The sequence below is a fragment of the Diospyros lotus genome, chromosome 15 (assembly GCF_014633365.1).
Source record: "Diospyros lotus cultivar Yz01 chromosome 15, ASM1463336v1, whole genome shotgun sequence".
Lineage (NCBI taxonomy): Eukaryota > Viridiplantae > Streptophyta > Magnoliopsida > Ericales > Ebenaceae > Diospyros > Diospyros lotus.
Genome location: NC_068352.1, coordinates 19,944,896 through 19,962,347, shown reverse-complemented (window position 1 = coordinate 19,962,347; position 17,452 = coordinate 19,944,896). Strand labels below are relative to the sequence as shown.

Genomic DNA, 17,452 nt, shown 5'->3' with positions numbered 1-17,452 from the left:
AATAAAGGTCAAACGGTCGAAATTGTTCTCTCTGATATCTCTAAGTAACGGTTATAAAATTCAAAATATGCCAAACATTACTTGAGTACAAATTGTTGTTTAATCAACTAAGTTGCATCCTTACTCGAGTATTAATGTTTTGTAATAGACTATTTTTCATACTTACTTGATTACAAATTGCTTTTACATGATTAAAATATAATTTTGAGACAAAATTATAAAGCTTACTCGATTGAAAAGCTTTATTTACTTGAGTATATTAAAACTTTTACTCGATTGATATTTCAAGTACTCAATTACACTAAGGGTTTTGAGACTTGACGCGTTTTTGAAAGATACATACTTAATTACAAAATTTGTTTACTTGAGTACACTTAGATGATTACTCGATTATAAAGTTAAAATACTTGATTAATTTTGTTCAAATAGAAACTTGCATTGACTACTCAAGTACAAAACTTATTTAGTCGAGTATATATAATCTTTATCTGAATATACTATGATTTGTAATTGATTAAATCATAGTACAACTTATTTAGAACAACTTATTTGATTAAATCATAAGTACAAAACTTATTTAGAACAACTTTTGCTTACTCGATTGCAAATAATATTTATTTGATTAACATGATATACCCTATTTGATATTATTTTAAGATTTATCTAAAGAGAACACTATTCGAGTATAAAAGATTTTTACTCGAATAAAAGATTTAGTTTAGAAGATTACTTAATTACACATAACTTATACTCGATTATAGAAACCAACTTTCTAGCATAATATGAGTGATCACTATATTACTCAAGGAACAAGGATTTGTACTTGATTAAGAAAGTTGATTTACTCAATTGATATATATACATCACTCAATTACTTTCACTAATATATTTTCATTTTTAACACATTGCTTCGATCATCATCATTAACAGATATTATCCTAGATTCTTATCAATTCAAAACTTATCAGATTACTCAATAATGGTTTTGGGTAACCCACTGACGGTGAAGGTTCCAAAACCTACTGATGGTGAAATTGGAGAATGAACCAAAATTACAAAAACACAAAAAAAAAGGGAGGACTCGCTATTATTGTATCTTCTTTTTTATTGCTAGCATCATTCGTCTATTTTTTTTTATTGCCAAAGTTGTTAGACTTCTTTTTCATTGGACAATGAAGTTGCAAGTGAATGATGACAATTTTTTTGTCTTTTTCACCTATTCATTATTTTTTTTTTTGCTGATTTTTTTCTTCCTCTAGTTGATAAGTCTCCATCTTCTTGATCGATTCTTCCTTTTATTTTCAATGATTTCCCCTCCAAGCCTGACATTGCTTAATGGGTGATGGGCTCTCTCTAGAACTTATACCAATGATGGATTTCAAAAATAACTAATTCGCGATCGCTTGCATAGACGACATTGTTGGAGAACATGGATAAAAAGTAACACAATTGACGATATCTAGATATAAAATTTTTGACCCAATGACCATCTCTCTTTCTTTCTTCTCATGTTTTTCTTCTTCTAGTTGCCATAGGGCCATTGTCAGTAACCTTCGGTGTTAACTTTTTTTAATATTTTGTTTTCAATTTTATTTGGTTAAATTTAGTTTTAATTTTACTTAATTATTATTTAAATAACTTAATTTTACTTAATTAGACTTTAAATAACATAATTAGTAACAGAAAGGGTGCTTGAGTAAAAAATTTAAATCATGGGACCTATAAAGCTATTTTTAAAGTATAGGAGACATAGATCATAAAAAGATCCGCACAATTTACCCTCTTAAAAATCTTTATCCGAACAGAATTTGAAAAGGTTTTGAAAATAATATGTTTAATCTTCTTGTGTCAGTTTATGTGCTGCATTTGTTGGGAAAAAAATAATGATATTTAATTTTAAATTGGTAATGTCCATTTACAATAATTATTAAAATCAATACAAAATTATATTAAGTATTTTATGCAGTAAAATTACTAATTTGAATTTATTTTATGGACCAAATATCATTTAAGATCGAAATACGTTTGAGTCCCCAAGAAGATTAATGAACGTTTGAACAGGGCAATTGATCACTGTCCAGAAAGTGAGAAGGCTTCGCCGGAGACTGGAGATCTTGTAAAACTGCATGAGAAAGGCAGCTTCCGGCTCTGTACTGCCCTTCAAGTTCCACAAAATCTTCTCTTCTTCCAAGCTACATCTCTTCTCGGTTCCTCTTTACCATTTCCATTCTCATGTCGCCGTGCCTCTCCAACCGGCCAATGGAGAACTCAATCAGCAAAGGCTTGTTCAGCTACTCCAAGAGGGCTCAGGATCAGGAATCCGATCGTTGGAAGCAGTCAAGTCTGTCCACGCGCTCTCCATTACAATGGCGTCGGTTTTCCGACAACCTATCTTTCTTAACAACAATATCATCACGGCATATGCGACATCGGGTGACTTATTGGCTGCCCGTAAGCTGTTCGACGAAATGCTTCAACGGAACGTAGTGTCTTACAATGCGATGATTGGTGCTTATGCTCGTTACGGGAATGCAGAGGAAGCTTGGAAGTTATTTTCTGAGATGAGGGCTTGTGGGTTTGAGGCTAGCCAGCACACATTCGGGGGGCTTTTGTCGTGTGCTTCTTTGGATCTTTGCCAAGGGCTATACTTGCAGGCACTGACTATAAAAAGTGGGTTGCTTTACACAGATGCTTTTGCTGGAACTTCATTGTTGGGTCTGTTCGGGAGGCATGGGTTCTTAGATGAGGCCATTAAAGTTTTTGAAGAAATGCCTCACAAGAACTTGGTCACTTGGAACTCGATGCTTTCTTTGTTTGGCCATCATGGGCTTGCTGAAGAGTCTTTTTTTATGCTCCGTGAACTCATGAGGAGGGATGTGGCTTTGTCTGAATATTCTTACGTGGGTGTTTTATTAGCATTTGCTTCAGATCAGGATCTTGATTTTGCAGAACAAATACATGGTGTATTGATTAAAAATGGGTTGAATTGCGAAGTTTTAGTTGGAAATGCTCTGATAAGTATGTATGTGAAGTCCTGTGGGCCTCATGCAGCTGAGAAAATGTTTGGGGATGTTGTAGTTCGGGATACTGTGTCATGGAATACAATTATTGGAGCATTTGCAAAAAATGATAGGCCAGACAAAGCCTTGGATCTTTTCTTGAGAATGCATGGAGATGAAGTGTGGCCTAACCAGGCAACATTTGTTAATGTAGTTAACTCCTGTACCAGCTCGCATATTCTGATGTATGGAAAATTTGTCCATGCTAAAATAATCAAATACATGTTTGAATCTGATGTGTTTGTTGGCAGTGCATTGGTTGATTTGTACGCTAAACACGATGAGTTAGAAGATGCATATCATTGTTTCGGTGATATAGAGGAGAAGAATGTGGTTTCTTGGAATGCTTTGATTTTTGGTTACTCAAATAAATGCTGCCCATCCTCTGTTTCACTGCTACGAGAAATGATTCAGTCTGATTGTTGGCCAAATGAGTTTACATTTTCTTCTGCACTTAAATCCTCTTTCGTCATAGAGTTGCAGCAGCTTCATTCTTTAATCACAAAAATGGGTTACCACCAAAATGAGTATGTGTCATGCTCCCTCATCACATCATATGCCAAAAACGGCTTGGTATCTGATGCCCTAACCTTGGTTCCTGTTTCTGACACACCATTTTCTGTTGTCCCTACCAATGTAATTGCTGGAATTTACAATAGGACAGGTCAATATGATAGAGCACAGGACTTATTCTCTCTACTTGAGGAACCTGATCTTATATCTTGGAATATCTTGATTGCAGCTTGTTCTCGTAATGGTGATTACAAGGAGGTTTTCGAACTGTTTGGACATATGCAGGTAGCTTCCATTTATCCTGACAACTATACATATGTTAGCCTTCTGAGTGTTTGCACGAAACTTTGCAACTTCGCTTTGGGTAGTTCGCTACATGGCTATATCATAAAAACTCATTTTGAACGCTGTGACACATTTGTTTACAATGTGATGATAGACATGTATGGAAAATGTGGGAGCCTTGAGGGTTCATTGAAAATTTTCAATGAAATGACAGATAGAAACATTATCTCCTGGACTGCTATAATTTCATCACTTGGACTTCATGGTCATGCAGCCAAGGCATTACAGAGGTTTAGAGAAATGGAGGTGGTTGGGTTGAGGCCAGATGGAATGGCTTTTAAAGCTGTGCTTTCAGCATGCAGGCATGGTGGTCTGGTTGATGCAGGAAAAGTTCTTTTTATGCAAATGAGAACAAATTGGGGGATTGAACCAGACATGGATCACTATATTGTTATGGTGGACTTATTGACCAGACATGGACATCTGAAGGAAGCAGAACAACTAATTGCTAGCATGCCTTTCCTTCCAAATTCCCTGATATGGCGTAGTTTCCTGGAAGGTTGTAATAGAAAAAAACACAGTGCACAGACTCTGGCACTGGAACATGTACACTTGGAATCCAGTGTATGAACTCATGGAAGTATTTATGATACTCTTCAAGGCTGATGACATGGCATTTTCATGCATTCTCTGATCTTCTGGCTTTAGTTCAAAAAGGTAAAGTTGAGATTTGTTCTGTAAAGGGAGTCTCGGGAGTCTCCAGTGCAGGAGGCTTCCTACTTTGTGGGGAATGAAATAGGGTCATCTTCATGCAGCCTTACCCTTGCTTTGTAAGTTCATCTTCTTAATTCTTGGAGTTCTTCTTTCTTTATTTGTGAGAAAACAACTTGTAGATAACTTAAACCAAACAACTTAAAAAGATTTCTTTACTCTATTCTCAAATGTGGGAATTTTTTCTGAAAATCAGATTCTTTGTTTTCCATCTCTTGTTTAATCATCTTTTAAATCTCACACTCTAAATTCTTCAAGTGAGGTTGATCCAGATTTTGAGCATAATTTCATTGAATTTCCATAAATAAATCATGCACTTCAATGGGTTAAATAAGGTCTGTCTGCCCATAATCTTTGTTACTCAAAAGGTGCATAATCTTCATCAATTGGCCTGTGAAGTTACAATTTTTTGGTTTTCTCTAAGAATACTATTCTAGTTTCCACAAAAAGTAATGCGAAATATGATTTATATTTTACTGAAAGCAGACTTATGTAGAAGTCAAAGCAACAACATGCCACCAAGTAACATGTCAGTCGGTCTGCCTTCCTGTGGTGCTAGTCCTTGCCAAGGTCTTTCCAACACCAAATTGGGTTTTCTGACTTTTTCAATTGAACAAAAGTAATCACAAGCCTTAATCTCACTTTTTCAATGAACACTTGAAAATCTAAGACCTGATAATACTCTGTCCTTCTCCGATGTTAGATGCATCTCAATATGTCCTTTCCATATCATGTTAGATAGGAAAGTCACCAAGTCCTAGTAGTGGTTTGTTAGTCCAAGTGAATGTAAGCCATTGCCATCGGGGGGAGTTATAAATTGTTAGATCTTTGATCTGACACTGAATTTTCACTGATCAGATGTGATCCGAGAAAATTCTATAAGGGAATGGAAAGAAACAGAGAGGGAAATGAAGAGAGATAGGGAGAGAGAGAGAGAGAATTGGTGAGGGAGAATGCAGATCAATTTCAATTGAATTTCTAGATGTCTCTAGGTGGCTAGGATCAGTCCTTTATATACTGATTCCCTACACCTCAAATCCCACCAAAACTGAAAAGAGTACAATTGCATATAACCTTTTCTAGGTATAAGTCACATCATCTATAACTACCCTCACATGTAAGTCACCCAAGCTGTTAGAACATGACAAATTCCCCCTTGCTTGAAAAATTTCTTGCCCTCAAGAAATGTTTAGTTGGCTAGCTGCTTGCGGAAACTATCAAAGTAGATCAGGCAAATATTCCTAGGTATTTTAATCATGGTGAAGGTTGGACATACTTGTATGATAGAGGCTCCCTGCTTGTATATAACCCTCCGGTCCAATATAGCACTCGGCTCTGTAGTAACATTAGCTTCCTTATTGATTTGGGGTAAAGTAGGGTTTACTTGCTGTGTTCTTACTGATCTCTTGAGTAAAGAGACATGGAAAACGGGATGGATTCATGAATCTTCTGGTAACTGAAGTTTATAAGCCATATTTCCCTCCTTAGCTAGTATAGGAAATGGCCCATAGTACCATGGGCTCAACTTGGTCACCTGGCCTTGTGCGGCAACCTTAAGATGAGCAGGCCTGAGTTTTAGGTAGACTTCCTCCCCTATTGTGAACTCCCTTTCACTTCTTTGATCCGCAAATTGCTTCATGCGATTGTGTCCCGTGGCCAACTCTTTCTTTGGTTGCTATAGGACTTGTTGCCTCTGCTCCAAATAGGACTTAACTGTAGCTATTGTAGTATGCTCCCCCACTACAGGAAGTAGTAGTGGTTTATAGTCAAATAAAGCTTCAAACAGGGACCTTTTGAGCAAGTTATGGTGGCTGGAATTATACCACCACTGTGCAAGTGATATCCACTTGTGCCAGCTCTTGGGATGAATGAAGCATAGGCAACGTAGGTAAGTCTTTACACATTAATTCACCTCACCCTCTCTGTCTGCCCATTCGTTTGAGGGTGGTAGGTTGTAGACATTTTGAGTTAACTCCCAATGATTGCATCAACTATTTCCAGAGCAAGCTAGTAAATATCTTATCTCTATCAGAAATTATGGATTAGGCAATCTCATGTAACGTCACCACTTGATCCAAAAAAGTCCTTGCCACTTCCTGTGCTATATAGGGGTGAGTGAGGCTCAAGAAATGTGTAAATTTTGTGAATCGATCTACCATGACCATGATACCATCCTTGCCCTTAGATTTAGGTAACTCTTCTATAAAATCCATTGTCGCACTATCCCATGCTTGTGTAGGTATAACTAGGGTTGTAACAAGCCCAGATAGGCCACAGTCTCATATTTGCACCTCCTACATGTGTCACAAGCCATTACAAAATCTGTCACAAAATTTGTAACAAGCCCAGAAAAGCTATTTCACCTTATAGTATGTGTTTTGGATTCCCGAGTGTCCCCCCAAGGGGAATTCATGGAGTGAGTGTAGTATTTTCTTCTGAAGTGGCTCATAGTTCCCAATCATTAGCCTCCTATGATATCGAATCACCCCTTTGGTGAGTGTGTACCTTGGCCTTCCATTGGGATCCAATATTAGTTGTTCCAACAACTCCTTAATTTTCTCATCTCCTTCATAATTGGTCATCACCACCTGATACCAATTAGGGGTTATGACTGTAATGGTTGTTGAGGATCCTTCCTCGTGGCATCTAGACAGAGTATCAATGGCCATATTCTTGCTTCCTTTCTTATATTGTATGATATAGTCTAAGCCCATCAGTTTAGCTATTCCATTCTTTTGTAAGTGCGTATGAAGCCTCTATTGTAGCACAACTTTAGACTCTCATAATCCATTTTAATTATGAATTGACTCCCTTCTAGGTAGTGCCTCCATTTCTCTGTAGCCATTAAGCCAACCAATAGCTCTTTCTCATTGATACTGTAATCCCAGTCTTTGGCCTCACACAATCAATCTCTCAATCCACAAGAACAGTAGGAAACACTCCACACACGAAAGAGAAAACACATAATATAGAAAAGAACAAACACACACAAAAAGTCAAGATTTTATCCTGGTTCAGTTCTCCAAATGAAGAACCTACGTCCAGAATTCTTTTGGCCTTTCTTCCACTATCTTGAAAACACAGTAGATGATTACATGCATTGCTCATAGTTCTCTCATAGCCCTATACACGCAGGCTATACAGAATTTTGAGATTACAAAGCCAAACTACTTTTCTCTCACACACAAGACATACTCAATCTCTTCCCGCTTAAGATAGAAAAATCAATGTCTCGAATAAGACCCCCTATTTATAATACATAAGGAGTGGACATTACAAGGTAACAAATTGGCTGTTATAATAGCCGTTACAATACTAACCAATCTTTTAGAAACTAAACCTTGAAATACAAAATACATCCCTGGCCAATATCCTCCTGAGACTTTTAACTAATCTAAGACAAATGATTTAACAAATTCTCCACCCATTTGAGTTAGATTAGGCTTCCTCAGGATTGCTACTTGCACCTTCCCATACTGCCATGCTCTTCTTTACTCAACATCTTGAATTACTTGCAGTATCTTCATGCAATGCTTTAGCTTTGCGATAGGTACAACTTTTGTAAACATGTCAGCTACATTCTCTTCACCTAAAACTTTGGTTAATATAACATCTTGTTTTTCAAATATTTCCCTAATGAAGTAGAGCCTAATGTCTATATGCTTAGTCTTTTCGTGGTGAGCTTGGTTCTTTGACAATTGTATGGCACTTTTAATATCACACATCAAAGTGGCTTTCACATCAGACCCTAGGAGCTTGCTAACTAGACCCTTAAGCCACATAGCTTCTTTTATAGCTTTCGATACAGCTATGTATTCAGCTTTGGTTGTAGATAAAGTCATCACATGTTGGAGGCTTGATTTCCAACTGATTGTTGAGTTCCACAACTTAAATACATACTCGGTTGTGGATCTCCTTTTGTTTAAATCAGCAGCATAGTCTGCATTCGAGAACTTGATGATGCTAGCTAGTTCTCCTATGTTTACTCCACCATAAGACAAAACAATGTTATATGAGCCCTTTGGATACCTAAATGCCCATTTTACGGCATTCCAGTGGGTTTTACCTGGGTTTGCCATAGACCGACTTACAACACTCATTGCATGAGCTAAGTCAAGCCGAGTACACACCATACTATACATTAAGCTTCCCATAGCACTTGAGAATGGGAAATTTTCCATTTCCTTCATACTCTCTTCATCCTTGGGAGATTGATTCGAGGACAACTTAAAATGAGAGGCAAATGGCACATTCATTGCCTTAGCATTTGCCATTGCAAACCTAGATATCAACTTTTCTAGATAGATTTTTGAGATAGATAAATTTTCCTTTGTTGTTTGCTTCTAGAGATTCCTATCGCTAGAATTTTCTTTGCTTCACCTAGTTCTTTCATCTCAAATTCAGATTTTAATCTTAGTTTTAGTTGTTGAATCTCTTGGTCGGATTGACTTGCTATGAGCATGTCATCAACATAGAGAAGCAAGTAGATTGAGATTTTAGGTGAGATATTGAAATATATTCCTTGAACTTGAGTAAAACCCTTAAACCAACCTAGCCTTATACCTAGGTTTAAGGTTATCTTAGCACCTTTCTTTATTTTGTAAAGCCATTTACAACCCACTATACGCTGTCCTTTTGGCTTATCAACAGATCCCCAGTCTAGTTCTTCCTTAAGGATGCAATTTTTGACATCATGGCTTCTATCCACTTTTTTTATTCTTTAGAGGCCATTGCCTCTTCTTAGGTCAGGGGTTCATCTCCTACACTTTTTGATGCACTTGATAGTGTATATGCCACCAAGTTTGAGAAGCCATATCGCTGGGGAGGCCTTCAGGTCCTTTGCTGCCTGTCCTTAGCCACATTGTATCTAGATGTGTCTGGTTGATCTCCTAGGTAGAGTCTGCATCACTACCTTCTTCACTCTCCTCATATTGAGTTGAGTTCTAGTCTTGATTCTCTTCCTGGACCTGATCATCTAGATCCTAATCGTTTTTAGATGCTTCTTGGGTGTTTTCAGACACTACTCCTTTAATTTCCACATCTATGGACTTAGCATTTTCCCCTAAGATTGGTTGGCTTTCCTTATTTCTTGTTTTCATGGTAGAACCTTCATCAAATGTCACTTCTCTTGTGATTATTGCTCTTGGCCGTTCTGGTTCAAAGTTCCATAATTTGTAGCCTTTTACACCAGTGGAGTATCCTGTGAATAAGCATTTCTTGGCCCTAGGTTCTAGCTTGCCTTGCTTCACATGAGCATAGGTTTAGCATCCAAATACCCTAAGGTGACTTAGAGTTGGCTTATGCCTTGTCCATCTTTCATAGGGGATTTGAAATTCAATGGCACCTGATGGTGACCTGTTTATCACATGGGTTGCAGTTGAAACTACCACTCCCCATAATGACTTAGGCATATTTGCATGGAAGCACATGCATCTTACCCTTTCCAATAGGGTCCTGTTCATTCTTTTCGGCCAACCCATTTTGTTTAGGGTTACCTGAGGCAGTTAAGTGTCTAACAATCCCACTATCCTTGCACATTTGGTTGAACTCCCTATTGCAAAATTCAAGCCCATTATCAGTTCTTATAGTTTTGATAGACCCACCCTTTTGGTTCTCTACCATATTTTTCCATGTCCTAAATGCCTCAAAGGTATGATCCTTTGTTTTTAAGACATAAACCCATAACATTCTAGAGTAGTCATCAATGATTGATAGGAAATACTAAGAGCCACCATGGGTTAGGGTTTGAGCTGGCCCCCACAAATCCAAGTGAATATAATCTAGGGGTGATTTAGATGAATGAATGGCTGTCTTGCTAAACTTTACTTTGATAGCTTTGCCATAGATACATGACTCACATTTACTTAGTCCAGTAACTTAACCATGCCCTAAAATACCTTGCTTGGCAAGTTCCTTGAGCCCTTGCTCAGTTATGTGTGACATCCGTAGATGCCATTGCCTTGCCTGTTTTTGGCATAGTTCTGAAAGGCGAGAGGCGCAGCGAGACGCAAAGGGTCTTGGAGCCTGAGGCGCGAGGCGCACGAGGCGAGGCGCACCTTTTAGAAAAAAAACAATAGTATAAACTATAAAGAGAGAGCAGCAACCAGCAAGAGAAATTAAGCAAGAATGCAAGAAATAATTAATAAAAAACAAGTAAATAACTCACAAGATAGGAGGCAAACTCACAAGAAGAGGGGAGGTTGGAATGGAACCGAGATTGGCAGCTACTGCTTAACAACTTGGACTTGAAGAGCAGCAGACTACTTAACAACTTGAGAGGAAATTAACAAGATAGGAGGCTGGCCGAGCTGGAGAGGAAATTAACAAGATAGGAGGTGGGCTTGGCTGGGGAGGAGAGGAAGAGAGGAGGCAGGCGCGGTTGGAGAGGAAAGGAAGAGGAAGATCAGGCCGAACTGGAGAGGAGAGGAGGGGGTTGTAGCTGGAGAGGAGAGGAAGAAGAAGATTAGGCCGAGCTGGAGAGGAGAGGAAGAGAGGAGGGGGTCGCGGCTGGAGAGGAGAGGAAGAAGAAGATCGGGCCGAGCTGGAGAGGAGGAAGAGATGAGGGGGTCGCGGTTGGAGAGGAAGAAGAAGATCGGAGACGCTGGAGAGGAGGAAGAGAGGAGGGGGTGGCGGTTGGAGAGGAAGAAGAAGATCGGAGAGGCTGGGGAGGAGGAAGAAAGGAGGGGGTCGCGGCTGGAGAGAAAGAAGAAGATCGGAGAGGCCGGAGAGGATGCGGGCGAGGAAGAAGAAGATCGGGAGAGGCTGGAGAGGATGCATGTGAGGAAGAAGAAGATCGGGAGAGGCTGGAGAGGATGCATGTGAGGAAGAAGAAGATCGGGAGAGGCTGGAGAGGATGCAGGCGCTGCTGGATGCTGGAGTCGGGAGAGGCTGGACCAATTGGGCTGCTAATTTTAATTAAAAGACCTAAGTTTCATGTGGCGCGCAAGGCTAGGGCCTCGCCAAAACCGCCTCGCCTCGACCCAGGTGAGGCGCCAAATTGGCGCCTTGCGCGCCTTTGATAACTATGGTTTTTGGACATTGCTGCTTGCTATTGCAGCTTCACCACTCAAGGTGGTTGCTTGCAAAGGTATATGCCATTTTGTAGCACTGCCTTCATACATACTAGGGATCCCTTTGATATTTTCTTATAACATCCCGCATCGAGCGATAGGAAGGACCGGAATAACTTACCCTGATGGGGCTACGCGAACTTCTCAGGGGGTCACCCATCATTGAACTTTCCCAGCTCAAGCACGCTTAACCCTGGAGTTTCTTGCCTACATTCAGCCCAAAATGTATCCAGCTGGTGTTGTTTCCTTCCTTACTTATTTTCGATATATACTATCCTTCTCTGGGCTCTTGGGGTATTACATTTTTAATACTACACCCGCACCCTTAAATTTAAGGCCATTCCTATCCAACTCACCAAGAGAAATTAAGTTTCTGTTGAGTTCTAGAATGTGCCTCACTACAGTGAGGGTTTTATATGATTCATCATGCATTTTCAGCATTATATCACCAATCCCTAATACTTTACACTCATGGTCATTGCCTAGTAAGACCTTTCCCCCATTTATTTCTTGATAATTAAGTAGCCAATGCTTCTTAGGGGTCATGTGGTAAGAGTAGCCGGAGTCCATAACCCAATCATTAGACTCGGCTCTTTTTGAAATTGCCAGTGCATCAACACTGTCATACTCAAATTCACACACATTTACACCCCCATCAGCATTCTCCTTATCGAGAAAGTCCTTTTTCTTGGGGTAATGTCTCTTAATGTGGCATTTTTCATGACAATGGTAACATCTTATAGGATTCTTTCTTGTCCTAGACCTCTACCTAAATTTTCCCCTACCTCTATGGTCTCTCTTAAAGCTTCTAGATCTTATGGTCAAGACATCCCCTGTGGAGGATTTTCCCTCCACCTCGCTCCTTAAATCCTTAGAATTTAAGGCACTTATCACACCTCTAGTGTTAAGGTGTCTCTTCTGTGTTTCAAGATGTCAACAAAAGTCTCATAAGACTTAGGTAAAGAATGGAGCAGGACTAAAGCCTTGTTCTCATCATTGTATTTGACATCTATGTTTTCAAGATCTAAACAGAGTTTATTAAACTCATGTGATCTTGAAGTCTTTGATTATCATGCATTTTAAAAATAAAGAACATAGCCTTTAGGTAGAGACGGCTGGAAAGGGACTTTGTCATGTAGAGACTCCAGCTTGAGCCAAATCTCTGTTGCCGTCTTCATTTTGGACACCTCCCTTAAGACCTTATCATCGAGGCTTAGAATTACCATATTGTAGGCCTTCTTGAGGATATCCTTCTTCTGTTCTTTTGTATAGGTTTTGGGCATTTTAGATTCTCCTTCTAGTGCCTCTTCAAGGCCAATATTGCCAAGGAGAGTACTTATCTTCATCTTCCAGAGGGCAAAGTCGTTTTGCCCATCAAACTTCTCAATGTCGTGCCTTGAGACAAATGAAGAAGATGTTAGACTGGAAGGATTATGACACACACCAAGAGGGGGGGTGAATTGGTTATTTTAAAAACTTGATAGAACTTTAAATCCTTTTTATGGAAAATTCGATGCAAGTGAGGATTATTGAAATGCTTGAAATAATAAATGAAATAAAAACACAAGCAAGAGATGAATACAAGGATTTATAGTAGTTCGGTTTAACCTAAGCCTAATCCACTACCTTAGTTCATTACTAAGGATTTTCCAAACAGTCCACTAAAACCCTCTACTTAAACCAAGTAGGTTCTCTAGTCCAAGACTAGGAATTTACAATCTCCTACTGGTACAAGTTGGCCCTCTACCTACACAAGTTAGGAAAAACAAGAAATGTAGAATATGAGAGAATCTAAGAGATGAATCTCTTAGTTACAATGTCTCTCAAAATACAAACAAAGCTTAAATGAATGTATACAAATTAATATCAAAGCTTTGAAGAGAGAAAAATAAAGCACGATGCCATGATCAACTGCCCTTATCAATTCCCTTTTCGTGAGTTTCTTGATTTCTTGAAAGGCGCGACACCTGTTGTGATACTAGATTGTAATCCCAGTCTTCAGCCTCACATAATCAATCTCTCAATCCGTAAGAACAGTAGGAAACACTCCACGCACGAAAGAGAAAACACAGAATATAGAAAAGAACAAACACACACAAGAAGAAGGGATTTTATCCTGGTTCAATTCTCCAAATGAAGAACCTACGTCCAGACTGCTTTTGGCCTTTCTTTCACTATCTTGAAAACACAGCAGATGATTACATGCACTGCTCACAGTTCTCTCACAGCCCTATTTTGAGATTACAAAGCCGGACTACTTTTCTCTCACACATAGCACATACTCAATCTCTTCCTGCTCAAGATAGAAAAATCAATGTTTCAAATGAGACCCCCATCCCCCTCGACCCCCTATTTATAATACATAACGAGACATTACAAGGTAACAAACCGATCGTTATAATAGCCGTTACAATATTAACCAACCTTCTAGAAACTAACCCTTGAAATACCAAATACATCCCTAATCAATATCCTCCCAAGCCTTTTAACTAATCTAAGACAAATGATTTAACAAATACTTAGCCCCAAGAGCTTGGGGGATAAGGCTTGGTTGAGGAATGCCAAAGGCCTTCCCTCCTGTATCAAAACTGCCCCCCAACTCCAGTGTTGCAGGCATCAGTCTCCAGTGTGAATGGTTTGTCGAAATTCGATAATCCCATCATTGGTGCTTTGCTCATAGCCTCCTTCAACTATACAAAAGCTATTTTAGCTTCCAGACCCTTTTAAACCCATCATTCTTCAACAACTCCGTCAAAGGCCTACTTATGATTCCATAATGTTTCACAAATCTCCTGTAGTATCCTATAAGCCCTAGAAACCCTCTCAATGCCTTTATGTTAGTAGGTCTTAGCCATGTAACCATTGTTGCCACCTTCCTTGAGTTGGTGCTCGCCCCCTGCCCCAGAAATAACATGCCCAAGGTACTCCACTTGCCCTTGATCGAAGGCACACTTCGACCTCTTAATATACAGTTGGTTAGACTTGAGAATCTCAAATGTAGTTCTTAGGTGATCTAGGTGCTGGCTAAAGGTTTGGCTGTATACGAGTATGTCATCAAAAAAGACCAAGATAAATTGGCATAAAAATGGCTCAAATACTCAGTTCATTAGGGATTGAAATGTAGCAGGGGCATTGGTGAGCCCGAATGGCATCACCAAAACTCGTAATGGCTGTGATGGGTTTTGAAAGCTCTCTTGGGAATGTCATCTGGTTTCATTCAAATTTGGTGATAAATTGAACGTAGGTCTAGTTTGGAGAAAATAGTGGCATCCTTTAGCTCATCTAGCAAATCTTCAATAATTGGTATGGGAAACTTGTTTCTAATGGTTAGGGCGTTGAGTTGACGGTAGGCAACGCAAAAATGCCATGATTCGTTCTTTTTCTTGACAAGTAGGAGAGGGGATGCATAGGGTCTTTGACTTGGTCTAATTAAGGATTTGTGCAACATTAATTTCTTTAACCATCTTTTCGATCTCCGTCTTTTGGTTTGGGGGATTACGTAAGATCTAATGTTGATAGTGTTATGACCCTAGGACCAATGGAAGGGCAAAATTATAATAGGATTATAATAGTTTGTTAGGAGATATTTTGTAATTTGTTAGGAGCCAGCTATGCCTATAAAAGGGCTACTGTAAGAGGATGGGATTATCTTGTGAAATGAAATTGAATTCCCATTCTTTCTAATTCTCTCTATTCCTCTCTCGTTTCTCTCTAATTTCTCCTTCTCTTTCTATTGATTTATGTCCCTCCTTTAATTCTATCATTTTGATTTCTCCCCCTAATTCTAATCAAAACCCTAGCTAACCCTAGAAATGTGATAGATAGGCTTAGCATTGGGTTTAAGGTTAATGGAATGGTCGAATAATTGCTTAGGTAGTAGGAAGTGAGGTTCTACAAAGGGATCCTCAAATTCAGCCAATATTATATTAAGTAGGTGTAATTGGTGTACCTCCAAGTTGTTTCGTGTCTGAGTGTTGATAGCTAGCTGTAACTCCCCTTCTTGCTCCATGCTCTCCTCTGTCACATCCATAGTCTGAATGGAAAATAGTTCGGCAACTTGGGCCAATTTGTTCTTGAACATCTTTTGAAGTTTCTTTCAAGTGATCATCTTACAAGTCCCTATCTCTTTGCTGCCAGTAAGTGTAAGCTTCTTACCTTTCTTCTCAAAGGTTACTCACATCCTGTTCAAATCAAAGCTTATTAGGCTCACTTGTTTCATCCAATCCAACCCCAACATTATATCACAATCCCCCAGTTTTAGAAGCCTTAGGTCAGCCTCAAACGATTCCCCTTGCATCTCCTAGCAAAAACCTGCACAAGTTGAATTACTCAACACCTTATTGCCATTAGCCACAATGACTGTCAATGGTTGGGCTCTCGTGAGTCGACAATTTAATCTTTTAGCTGTACTTTCATCCAAAAAATTGTGGGTACTCCCACTGTCAATCAAAATCATAAGGCTACAATCTTGTACCTTCCCTTCAACTTTGATGATCTTGTTGTTGGCTAACCCCTTAAGAGCATGTAGGAAGATCTCCCCATTATCCTCCCCTTCTAATTCATTTGGTTCTTCTATTTCCTCTTCCTTTACCATAATTCCATCCTCCCCTTTAAGCAAGAGAAGTTGCCTTTCTTGCATTGATGTCCAGGGAAGTACCTGTCCCCACATTTGAAACACAACCCTGCTTGCCTTCTCTGTTCGATCATCTTTCCACCTTGCATTCCTATAGGGTTAGCAGGGGTGGGGATCATCACCCCTTTTGATCCTTGGTTCACCTTGATCATTTCCTTACCATACCCCTTATTCGCTTATGACATAATACTAATGATCATTCCCCTCAACTGTTGTCTCTGTTTCTTTATTATTGCTTCCACCATTAACTCCTATAGCCTAGCACTCTCGGTTGCTTGTTCCACTGTTCCAAGTTGTAGCATCTTCACCATGGGCCTCAACCTGCTCACGAAGTTGAAAACAGGGTATGCTTTGGAGAGGTGTGGGTTGAGATTGAGCATTAGGGACTTCAACTCCTCAAATTGGAGTTGGTAGGATTGTACTCCTCCTTGCTTAAGTTTGTTAAATTCTTCTACTACATCCATCCTATTTCTATCCCCGAATCTCTCACACAACTTTTCTGCAAATTCATCCCATGTACACCATCCCCTTACCTTCGACCAGCCTTGATACCAAGCACCCTCAGCATCATTGAAATAAGTAGCTGCCAAAGAGCCAATAGGAGTCTTTCTGGCACATTATACCAATTGAACATCTGTTTACACCTCCTCACCCACCCATGTGGGTTAACCCCATCAAACATAGGGATCTCTAATTTAAGCATCAGAAACCTTGGCTAATTTAGAACAACTAGTCCCTCTTGCCATCGTTCTACCACATTCTCCTCTACTTTTGTCAAATCCACCTCTATTTCTAAGGGGCTGGCATTTGTATTACCCATTCCATGTTTGATTAAGATTGGTTATGTTCTTTTTCTAGGAGGAAAGTCGAAGGAGATTCTTACCTGGTTTTGTCGAGTAAACATCACCACGAAACTCTGGAGCTAATCCCGGATCTGGTTTCCCTCCTCATCTCTAATTTGTGAGATCGCTCTATCCAATCTCCTTTTCAGTCCTTCCATGGAATTATCCATTTTCCTATCCATCGCCACGATCGCCTCATGGTTCCTGGTCGATCCAATCTCCCACAATTCCACTTGAACTTGCAGATCCGAAACAGTTGAATTGAACTGTTGTAGTTGT

At 39.4% G+C, this 17,452-nt stretch overlaps 2 protein-coding genes across 2 annotated transcripts; one reads left to right on the top strand and one right to left on the bottom strand.

Annotated features, from left to right (window-relative positions):
- Positions 1 to 2,126: 2,126 nt before the first annotated feature.
- On the top strand, positions 2,127 to 4,487 carry LOC127791624 (pentatricopeptide repeat-containing protein At3g58590-like). The gene has a single exon (XM_052321607.1). The coding sequence runs from the start codon at positions 2,127 to 2,129 to the stop codon at positions 4,485 to 4,487; it is 2,361 nt and encodes a 786-aa protein (XP_052177567.1).
- An 8,290-nt stretch (positions 4,488 to 12,777) lies between these two features.
- On the bottom strand, positions 12,778 to 16,337 carry LOC127791623 (uncharacterized). The gene is made up of 3 exons (XM_052321606.1): positions 16,173 to 16,337; positions 15,877 to 15,998; positions 12,778 to 13,093 (listed from the first exon to the last, which is right to left on the bottom strand). Exons 1-3 carry the CDS (start codon positions 16,335 to 16,337, stop codon positions 12,778 to 12,780), a joined length of 603 nt encoding a protein of 200 aa, XP_052177566.1.
- Positions 16,338 to 17,452: the final 1,115 nt, after the last annotated feature.

Bases quoted from the DNA above. Each gene is read 5' to 3' on its own strand.
- LOC127791623 (XM_052321606.1), bottom strand. From the start codon at position 16,337: ATGCAAGAAAGGCAACTTCTCTTGCTTAAAGGGGAGGATGGAATTATG. The intron at 15,999-16,172 runs GTACAAGATTGT...GGTTTTTGCTAG, and splicing joins TCATCAAAGTTGAAGGGAAG to GAGATGCAAGGGGAATCGTT. The intron at 13,094-15,876 runs GTGAGTAACCTT...ATTTGTCTCAAG, and splicing joins AGCTTTGATTTGAACAGGAT to GCACGACATTGAGAAGTTTG.
- LOC127791624 (XM_052321607.1), top strand. From the start codon at position 2,127: ATGAGAAAGGCAGCTTCCGGCTCTGTACTGCCCTTCAAGTTCCACAAA.